General features: G+C 39.2%; 1 protein-coding gene across 4 annotated transcripts in view; it reads left to right on the top strand.

Moving 5' to 3' along the window:
- Nucleotides 1-2,347: 2,347 nt before the first annotated feature.
- The window catches only part of LOC106589484 (protein lin-52 homolog), a 30,894-nt gene continuing 21,982 nt past the window's right edge, over nt 2,348-11,259 (top strand). The window contains exons 1-6 of one of the 4 annotated variants that reach the window (XM_045716038.1): nt 2,356-2,432; nt 4,594-4,668; nt 4,751-4,788; nt 4,880-4,946; nt 5,053-5,136; nt 8,539-8,571. In XM_045716038.1, the coding sequence (XP_045571994.1) occupies nt 2,414-2,432; nt 4,594-4,668; nt 4,751-4,788; nt 4,880-4,946; nt 5,053-5,136; nt 8,539-8,543 (288 nt within the window). In that variant the 5' untranslated portion in view covers nt 2,356-2,413 and the 3' untranslated portion in view covers nt 8,544-8,571. Of the gene's footprint in view, nt 2,433-3,139; nt 3,296-4,593; nt 4,669-4,750; nt 4,789-4,879; nt 4,947-5,052; nt 5,137-8,538; nt 8,572-11,259 lie in introns of those variants that run through there. The other 3 variants (XM_045716031.1, XM_014179611.2, XM_045716037.1) reach the window with 3 other exon arrangements.

Here is an 11,259-nt window from a genome sequence, read left to right as displayed (position 1 = left end):
ATCCAGAAGTTATGCATTAAATAACGTTGGAGTAGTTCAGATCAGTTATATTTATGAAGATCTTGAATTGTTTTCTCTATCTCAAGGATCACTTTGGACACCCTGCTAGAGTGCTGACCTGTGGCGCTGCCCACACTATTTCCACTGGCTGCTCAGAGGAGGACAGGCAATGCTTTTCCTCACCATCCTCTACAGGTGAGCTAATAATACGGCCTCCTTGTTATTCATACTGTTGATATGCCTTGGAGCTTAATAAAATGTTAACTGTGTAAGTTCTGTTCACGTTAGTGGTATTGCCTACAGTATGACATTGGGGCAACAGTAAATCTACACACAAAAAACATACATTTTGAAATTGGTTTATGTTCTCTTCAGCTTACATTTCAGTTTCCCTCTCAGCTTTTCTAACCCATGCAGATTTTACCTGTTTAAACCTCTGTCTTATGGTATGAGAGGGCTGCTAGCCCATGACCCTGCCAGTACCATGGCTGGCCTGAAGTGAATGGACTCCTGGGAGTTTTAGTCAGGTGAACAGTCAGGGAGAGTTCTGACTGACATAGTGATATATCGTTATTTTTTTATCAGTTGTATTTTATTCACCGCTAATGATGTCTACTAAACTGCCTTAACATGTTGTTTTTTCTTGACTGAGTTGCAATAATGAGCTAAGTGCCTAAATACTTTTGAGAATCCAAATATTCTATTTAAATGTTTTATGATATGAATGAATTAACCTGTTTCTCTTTTTATAATATCAAATATTGACTGTTGTATTTCTTACTTTTTCTTTGTTTATCTTGCAATGTTTGCTCAATCTTAGAGTTCAGTGTTGTATGAATCTTTGGCAAGATAGTGCATTCAATGATTTTCAGTTCTGCATTGTGCTTTCTCAAAGAAAGGGATCTGTTACTTTTCAATACAACTGTTATTTACCTGTTGGTTTGTATATCTTTTTGTTCATTTTAATAGTAAATATTAATGGCCTTTTTCATTGCTCTTTGTGTGTCCCATTTTTTATTTTTTTTTGCAGTGTATGGGGCTCCAGAGTGGCGCAGCGGTCTAAGGCACTGCATCTCAGTTGCTAGAGGCGTCACTACAGACCCTGGTTTGATTCCAGGCTGTATCACAACCGGCCGTGATTGGGAGTCACATAGGGTGGCGCACAATTGACCCAGCGTCGTCCGGGTTAGGCCGTCATTGTAAATAAGAATTTGTTCTTAACTGACTTGCCTAGTTAAATAAAGGTTAAATAAAATTATCTTATGTTGTGTGGTTATGACTTTTATACATTTGATCATGTGTTTGTGACAGACATCATTGTCTTACTTCTCGAATACAGAAAAAAAAGCACTGAATGTCATGCATAATTTTTTTCTATATAGAAACAAGCAATGGATATTATTTGAATCCATATTATACCTAGTTTATATTGTAGGCTGCTGCCATGTAATCACCCAGAGGTTCATCTAGATTTTTTAACTTTTTATTGAGCATACAGTCACAGATATGAATGCTTTTTTCTTAGATATTAAATGATTTATCTATACTGAACAAAAATATAAACGCAACATGCAACAATTTTACTGAGTTACAGTTCATGTAAGGAAATCAGTCAATTGAAATCAATTCATTAGGCCCTAATCTATGGATTTCACATGGATTATGGCCCATTGGTGGGCATAGGCCCACCCACTTGGAAGCCAGGACCCCACAAAAGGGCTTTATTACAGACAGAAAGACTCCTCAGTTTCAACTGTCCGGTTGACTGGACTCAGATGATCCCACAGGTGACGAAGCCGGATGTGGAGGTCCTGGGCTGGTGTGGTTACATGTGGTCTGCGGTTGTTAGGCCGGTTGGACATACTGCCAAATTCTTTAAAATGATGTTGGAGAGGGCTTGTGGTATCTGGCAACAGCTCTGGTGGATATTCCTGCAGTCAGCATGCCAATTGCACACTCCCCCAAAACTTAAGACATGTGGTATTGTGTGACAAAACTGCACAATTTAGTAGCCTTTAATTGTCCCCAGCACAAGGGGAACCCGTAACAGTCATGCTGTTTAATCAGCTTCTTGCTATACCACACCTGTCAGGTGGATGTATTATCAAGTCAAAGGAGAAATGTTCACTAACAGGGATGTAAATAGATTTGTGCCAAAAAAATGGCTAAATAATTATTGTGCATATGGGAAAATTCTGCGATCTTTTATTTCAGCTCATGAAACATGGGACCAACACTTTACATCTTGCGTTTATATTTTTGTTCAGTAGAAGAATCTTTGATGCAGTTGTGTGGCACTGTGATACATATGCCACCTGCTGACAGAAGTTTGTAGTGCAGCCTGGTGCAGACACGTCAATCTGAAGCAACATCAACCCATTGGCTGCATTCTATCACGTGTGTGGATCTGAAGATGGCGTCTCCAAATGGAGGTAAATTCTAATTTCGTTGTTGGGTGTATAAATTGACATCTTGATACCGAGATGCTGATGAAACCCGTATGCTTCGTATTTCTATTTGCTGAAACATTCTGAGTTCATATGTTGTACAAATAATGTCTCACGTTTTTCACAAGGCTATGCTCACACAACAGGTTATGTCTGCCAAACCAAAACAAGCCAGCTAGCAATGCCCTTCTTCCTACTTGATAAGATAACTATGCAGTTTGTCTTTATTAGCCATCTCGGCCTATCCAATTTATCAGTAACAGCCATTTTAATGGACACTGACCTAGCTAGGTGATCAGCAAAGGAACAGTAGCTGTAATGACTAATTCATTTGCATGCTAGGTAGCTACAGCTAGCTACAGCCAGATAATGTGATACAACCAAAGATTGGTTGTCCAATACTGGGCGTTTCAAGAAAGCCCCATACAAACCACCACCAATAGATGTGTCAACTAACCTGTTCTTGGCAATACTTTCTACGTTATTGGTACTTTTCCCCCCGCAGAATCAATGTCCGTTTCCAGTTGTAGGTGGTTCTACAAAAACCAGCGACAACTCAAAGATCATCCATGTTTTGTACCTTGCGAGGAAGTTCCTCGCTGTTTTAGCTGCTGCACATCTGGCATTTCCCAACATCTTTGCAGGAAATAGTCCTTTCTATGTGATGACAGTGCATCACACCGTGTGACCAAAACACAATGTCTTCACACATGCAAGTGGCATATCTCACTCGATACTAAACATGGATTTAATGAGTTCTTGCTGGTTTTGAAGAACCACCTGTATGGAGGTGCATTTGTGTCTTTTCCATACACCTGCAACTGGAAACGGACATTTCTAAGATACTAGTAAGTTCTTGATTCTGTGAGAAAAAAAAATGTATCGCCAAGAACTGGTTAGTTGAACAAAAAGGGCTGTCTAGCTGGAACTGGTTCATGGAACGGAACCGCAAAATCGGAAAATATAACAATTTTGAAGAACAGAACCAAGAACGAAAGTGATCTATACTGTTCTGGAACGAACCAGTTATTACTGTTATTTTACATTTTCCATTCCCACAAAAAAAACGCAACAAAGCGCCTATGCAAAGTCCTCACTGTTACTCAGAAACTTATTCCAGTGTCTGCCTGCCAGTTGAAAATCTTTGCCAGTTTTTGTGTAGGCTACCTCCCCCTCCCTCTGAAGCATGCATAGTCTAATGTAGCTACTGACATTACAGGCGTGATTTAGAAATTAGGGAGAGGTTTTTTAATTAGAGAACAATGGATTAACTTTTTCAATGTTAAGGATACTATAGTTATCACGTTTCACATTGGATTTATTAACTACAAAAAGGTAAGGTATTTTAATTCTGGTGCCACTCTGCTCACACAAGTTTGTCTGGTTTAGCGCTCAAATTCTAGGCAGCATTATGTGCAATGTAATGAATGTAATGGAACTGAGAGTCATGATCAAGAGCTAACTCTGGTCCAAAGTTAGTTAAGCCAACTCTCTGAAGTTCAGAGACATTCAAAGTTCCTTCATAGAAGCTGCTCCTCCGTAGGTATAATTCTGTGGGCCTAATTCAGGAAATGCATGTCATAACAAGATGTCCAGTGCTCTCCTCACCTGCAGAATTTCAGTCGCATGTCGCACCCTACACTACACTAGTCTGTCCAATGCATGTACATAGCTTTCCCGTTCCGTAGCAAGCAGCTCTACCCATTGGTGAACTAATTTAATGTCGTTTTCAGAGGTTTAAAAAGGAACAGAAAGGAACAATATAAACCGTTACTTTTTTGGGGGTTCCAACCGGGTCAGAACTTTATTTTGCTGGTCGGACCAGTGGAACGGAATGAAAACAATAATGGTTCTGTTCAGAACTAAACTATTGGAAAATAATTTTGGTTCCAACCCCTAGTAGAGCCTTAAATAAGCCTACACTCAAACTCACTGTACATTGAGAAGAAAGGATTATGACTCCTTTCATAATATTATGTTAAATTCAAACCCAATCCCTAATTACTTATACTAAATGAGCCCTGTTAATGTAGCGAACAAGCACAATGTCTTAGCGTGAACAGCACTTAGCTAAAGGCTACTCTTTCACATTTAGTAGTGTTGAATCGGTTGATGACGACTAAAATAAGTTTTCCCCCTTTGTAAGGTGATGATTTTGAGTCCTCTCTGCTGAGTTTTGAGAAGCTGGATAGAGCATCTCCTGACCTATGGCCAGAGCAACGTAAGTTTGTCTTCTCCTCTGTGTTCGCTTCATAAAGCCTATTATTGCAATTTACTCATTCCTGATTCTGATTCTCACACAGTGCCAGGAGTTGCAGAATTTGCTGCATCTTGCAAAAATGTGAGTGTTTTTCAAAGATCTATAGCTAGCGTTGATGAATAGACCTACATGGCTGAGAGAATGCACATTCTTCTTATTTTTTGTCTTGCAGCCAATTACCAATTCTCCACCCAAATGGATGGCTGAACTGGAGAGTGAGGACATTGAAATGTTAAAAGGTAAGGTACAGTAGCGTCATATGCTACACTTACTGATGAGCATTGCCTACTTGTGAAAATAGACTAAGTATTCACTGACTGTACTCCAACTCTATTCCTCCCACAGAGCTGGGGAGTCTGACCACAGCAAACCTGATGGAGAAGGTCAAAGGGCTACAGAACCTGGCCTACCAGCTGGGCCTTGAGGAGTGTAAGTATACACACGATACACATACACACTCACAACCAGTTGGGGACCAGAGCTCTGCACGGGCATATACTTTAAGGCCTACCCATGCCCGTGATACTCCGACCGATTTGCTTCTGCCAAAGTTAAGGCCCTGCCCGAAATTAGAAATAGTTTCCTCCGTTAGTAAATCCATAACTTTCTCACTGCGCGCTGCTCGCTCTGCATGCACTCTGCTCATGGCGGCTCTGGATCTGTGAGTATCCATAGCAACGGCTCCGCTTGAGCTGCTCTGCTCATTGACGAGAACTATATAGAGAGCGGTTAGCTACTTTTCATCACTCTAAACTCTTCCAAAACTCAATGAACATGATTATTTTCTGTGAAATGATCTCTCTCGTCTTGTATTTGACGAGGTTGAAGCGCTTTTGACACCATGTTGTGATCTTAGTCAGATACTGTTGGTTGTACTGCGCAGCAGAGCACAAGGAAATGACTCCGCTTCAAAATTTTGGTGATCAATTTAGTGATACCCAAGCCCTGCCCGTACCCTAGTTATTGATGATAAAACAGGCCCTAACCAAGGCCCATCAGGCTCAGGTCGTGTAGCAGAGCTCTAGTTGTCATTCCATAGGCTACCTCTAGATGGTGCTGCTAGCCTTATGGCTAATTTATGTGTGAACGGTCAAGGAACATCTCAAGTATTTGCTACAGTCATTCAACTCATTTTACATTTCACGAAGTAGACACCGCTTATTAAGATTCAATGTATTTCTAATCTTTCTGAATATTGTTATGAATTAGACAGAAATAGATTGTAAATGGAGAGTATTTGAATGATTCCTCATGAAATCTAGACAAAGCAATAACGTGATTTTTGTAATTGTCACAAAATGTGATCCATAGAATAGTCCATTGGAGGATGGATTGTTGAGATATATTTGACATTTGTATCTAAAAGCATAATTGAGAAATAATTAAAGTTGGCATATTTATGACATTTTAGCCTTAACCAAAGACTCCATATTTTTTCATCTTTCATCAGATGCTACAAAACAAAAAAATTGGTGTCATTTGAAGCTTTACCGCTTGCTCTGTAATATTTTGATATATATCAATTCACCTTTCAGCAGGACAATAACCTAAAACACAAGGTCAAATATTCACTGGAGTTTCTTACCAAGACGACTTTGAATGTTCCAGAGTGCCCTAGTTACCGTTTTTAGTTAAATAAGATTGAACATATATATACAGTGGGGGGGAAAATGTATTTGATCCCCTGCTGATTTTGTACGTTTGCCCACTGACAAAGAAAGGATCAGTCTATAATTTTAATGGTAGGTTTATTTGAACAGTGAGAGACAGAATAACAACAAAAAAATCCATAAAAACGCATGTCAGAAATGTTATAAATTGATTTGCATTTTAATGAGGGAAATAAGTATTGTAGACAAGATTGTAGACCTACACAAGGCTGGAATGGGCTACAGGACCATCGTCAAGCAGCTTGGAGAGAATTAACATCTGAATGACTCAGAGGACAACTGGTGAAAGTGTTGTGGTCAGGTTAGACCAAAATGGAGCTCTTTGACATCAACTCAACTCGCCGTGTTTGGAGGAGGAGGAATGCTGCCTATGACCCCAAGAACACCATCTCCACCGTCAAACATGGAGGTGGAAGCATTATGCTTTGGGGGTGTTTTTCTGCTAAGGGGACAGGACAACTTCACCGCATCAAAGGGACGATGGACGGGGCCATGTACCGTCAAATCTTGGGTGAAAACCTCCTTTCCTCAGCCAGGGTATTGAAAATGGGTGGGTATTCCAGCATGACAATGACCCAAAACACATGGCCAAGGCAACAAAGGAGTGGCTCAAGAAGAAGCACATTAAGGTCCTGGAGTGGCCTAGCAAGTCTCCAGACCTTAATCCCATAGAAAATCTGTGGAGGGAGCTGAAGGTTTGAGTTGCCAAACGTCAGCCTCGAAACCTTAATGACTTGGAGAAGATCTGCAAAGAGGAGTGGGACAAAATCCCTCCTGAGATGTGTGCAAACCTGGTGGCCAACTACAAGAAACGTCTGACCTCTGTGATTGCCAACAAGGGTTTTGCCACCAAGTACTAAGTCATGTTTTGCAGAGGGGTGAAATACTTATTTCCCTCATTAAAATGCAAATCATTTTATAACATCTGATTGATTGATTGCTTCTGTGGACAGGTGTCTTTTATACAGGTAACAAGCTGAGATTAGGAGCACTCCCTTTAAGAGTGTGCTCCTAATCTCAGCTCGTTACCTGTATAAAAGACACCTGGGATCCAGAAATCTTTCTGATTGAGAGGGGGTCAAATACTTATTTCCCTCATTAAAATGCAAATCAATTTGTAACATTTTTGACGTGTTTTTCAGGATTTTTTTGTTGTTATTCTGTCTCTCACTGTTCAAATAAACCTACTATTAAAATTATAGACTGATCATTTCTTTGTAAGTGGGCAAACGTACAAAATCAGCAGGGGATCGAATACTTTTCCCCCCAGTATGTATGTGTGTGTGTGTGTATATATATATATATATATATATATATATATATATATTTTTTTTTTTTAATGAATATTGAAACATCTAAACATGAAAATATATATAAAAAAATATTTGACAAATATTTCAATATAATGCCTTGAGAAAGTATTCATACCCCTTGACTTCTTTTATATTTTGTTGTTACAGCCTGAGTTTTTTTTTTTAAGTCAGCCATCTACAGTACTCACAATACCTCATAATGACAAAGTGAAAACATGTTTTAGATTTTTTTTGTGCATTTACTGAAAATGAAATACAGAAATATCTCATTTAAATAAGTATTCACCCCTGAGTCAATACATGCTAGAATCACCATTGGCAGTGATTACAGCTGTGAGTCTTTCTGGGTAAGTCTCTAAGAACTTTGCACACCTGGGTTGTACAATATTTGCACATTATTCATTTTTTTATTCTTCATGCTCTGTGAAGTTGGTTTTTGACCATTGCTAGACAACCAGTCTTGCCATAGATAAAAACGGTAACTAGGACACTCTGGAACATTCAAAGTCGTCTTGGTAAGAAACTCCAGTGAATATTTGACCTTGTGTTTTAGGTTATTGTCCTGCTGAAAGGTGAATTTGTCTCCCAGGTCTTCTAGAATTTTGCCTGTGCTTAGCTCTATTCCGTTTATTTTTATCCTAAAAAAAACTCCCTTGCCGATGACAAGCATACCCTTAACATGATGCAGCCTCCACCATGCTTGAAAATATGAAGAGTATTTCAACACAACACTTTATTCAGGGCATAAAAGTTTATTTCTTTGCCACATTTTCATTTTTTTTATTTTGTGCCTGTTTTGGAATATTTTTATTCTGTATAAATGTCCTTTGTTTCTCTTTGTCATTTAGGTTAATATTGTTTAGTAACTACAATGTTGCCCTCATGGTGAAATCCCTGAGTGGTTTTCTTCCTCTCCTGCACCTGAGGTAGGCAGGACGCCTGTATCTTTGTTGTGACTGGTTATATTGATACACCATCCAAAGTGTCATTAATAACTTCAACATGCTCAAAGGGATATTCAATGTCTGCTTTTTAAATTTTGACTCAAGACATTTCAGCTTTTCATTATTAATTAATTTGTAAAATGTCTAAAAACATAATTCCTCTTTGACATTATGGGGTATTGTGTGTAGGCCAGTGACATAAAATCTAAATTTAATCCATTTTAAATTCAGGCTGTAACACAACAAAATTTGGTAAAACTCAAGGGGTGTAAATACTTTCTGAAGGCACTGTAATATCTGCTAGTTTAAAGTTATGGCTATTTTATACAGAGAAATTGGCAGTAGTAGGCAATCACAGCCCTCCTTTTACTTGTATCATTGCACGTCAGCATAGGGCAACCATTTTGAATGCATTTTCACATTAAAGGGTAGTTAGCATGAACTTAGCCACATGTAACAAATGGATTTACAGTAGTATACGCATCAATTTCCAATGCAAAGTTACACCTCACTTTTCAAAACTTGTTTTGTAATTAAATAAAATGAATGAGAATGCCGAAATCATGACGGAAACATTTTTTCGGGATGTGAAGGTATATGGAGGACCCAGCAAGCCAGCCTATTCCCTATAATGTAAACTCCAGCAGAAATTACTTAAAATGTCTAACTTAAAATTAAACCAAATTGTTTGCGCTCATGACTACGGGTTTCAATTTAATTTTCAGCCAATTTACAAGCAAATACTTTTTGCAAATCAGTTTACTAGGTTGCTAGCCAACTAGCCTGCTAACGTTAGCCATACTTGCATGCTAAAGTTAACCCTACCAGCCTGCTAACGTTATGTAAGCACTTCATGAGTCAGCCAGTTGCTATCAACACCAACTTACAGCTACATTAAAGTACTGGAGTGACTGCGGTTCCGACATGCCGTAGCTATTGATACGAATATTTCAGCGCAGGTGCAGGAATTTGTTTTACTTAGCTGCTGCACACTGCTGCCAATGTAACTTCTGCTCTGTGCTCCCACTGCTCCGCTGCCACTTCCATGGAGGGGGAAACTACATGTTGTGCACTAAAGATATGGCCGAACTATGCATTCCATGCCTCAAGCGCGATTTCATGTTCTTTTTTCAGTAGGGGTGTTAAGCTACATGTAACTATCATGTTGTACACTGAAGACATGAGTGTGCAAAGCTGTCATCGAGGCAAAGGGTGGCTACTTTGAAGAATCTCAAATATAAAATATATTTTGATTTGTTGAACACTTTTTTGCTTACTACATGATTCCATATGTGTTGTTTCATAGTTTTGATGTCTTCGCTATTATTCTACAATGTAGAAAATGGGTTGGTGTGTCCAAACGTTTGACTGGTACTGTAACTCAGTGTAAAACAACAGCAATTCAACATTGCATTTAGAAGTCTGGTGATGTGGGGGCAGGTCTCACATAAGACAACAAGTATTGAAGCATGTGATGGATGCAAAATGTGGATTGACAGATTTTCTGCATCCATTGTCCTAATCCATAAAGTGTGGATTAGAGAGATGTAGCCTAGCTAAGTGCTCCTTTTTTTCCTAAGAGGAATATGGGTACTTAGCTCGCTATGGACAAAGCACACCATGCACAAACCCAGAAACAAAATGCCGTGACAGAGATTTGATACAGACTTAAGTTATTTCCTCTCAAAGTATTTTTTTGCTGCCAAAATAAAAGTATTGTTGAATTCTAACTATGCATTTAATGTTGGCTGCACTTGTTTTGCACACACTCTTGTTGTAGAATAGAGCACTCCCTTAAATCTATGCTCTCTGGGCGGAGTTCTACCTTAAATCTGGAGTGGATTTAGCCTCCATTCAATGCTTAAACAGAAACTGTAATCTTGTACAGTGAGGACGAGGAACCCTCTGCCCCCCTTTGTGATTCTGAGAGATGTAGAGCATGTTGGTTATGCAGAGGGGGTGCAGGGCTGATAGGTCCCGCTCCACAGAGAGCACCGCTGATTTGTCAAATTCCATAAAGACAGGATGATTAAAGTAGACTCATTCTGGAAAGGATTATGCCAAACATGATTTGTCTGGGCTTTGCCCTGCTCGCTCAGAAATGAGAGATATATTTTTGTTTAATGGCAACGTTTATGTTGATCAAGCAAGCAACCTACCTCAAGATATAGCGCATGACTTGACCGCTTGAGTGACAGTGAATTGCCTCAAAGTGCACATAGACTTGGTGGGGATGACAAACGCAATCACACTGCTTGAATGTCTCATTATTATGCAGCAGGCATTATGAAAGCTCAGATTAGTGTCATTGACTTCAGCATAGCTGTAGATAAAATGTGTTATCTGCTTATTCCAGGCTCATATTTACAGGTCAGGATCCTCTCTCTACCACATATTATAGCTAAATATTATAACTAAATACAAATTAAACAAGCTGATCATACAGTCTGATCCAGGGTCTGTGGGACCAGTCTCACCCAAACGTGATAAGCTTCATTTACAGGCGTTTATGGGAAAATGAAGCTATCTGATGTCCCTCACATTTTTCAGATCAGCTTGTCTTATGCCCTGAGCATGCAGTGATCTGTTCATGATCTTTCATTTGATTAAATGCTTCATGTTGTC

The sequence above is a fragment of the Salmo salar genome, chromosome ssa01 (assembly GCF_905237065.1).
Source record: "Salmo salar chromosome ssa01, Ssal_v3.1, whole genome shotgun sequence".
Taxonomy (NCBI): domain Eukaryota; kingdom Metazoa; phylum Chordata; class Actinopteri; order Salmoniformes; family Salmonidae; genus Salmo; species Salmo salar.
This window is presented reverse-complemented; position numbering and strand designations above follow the sequence as displayed.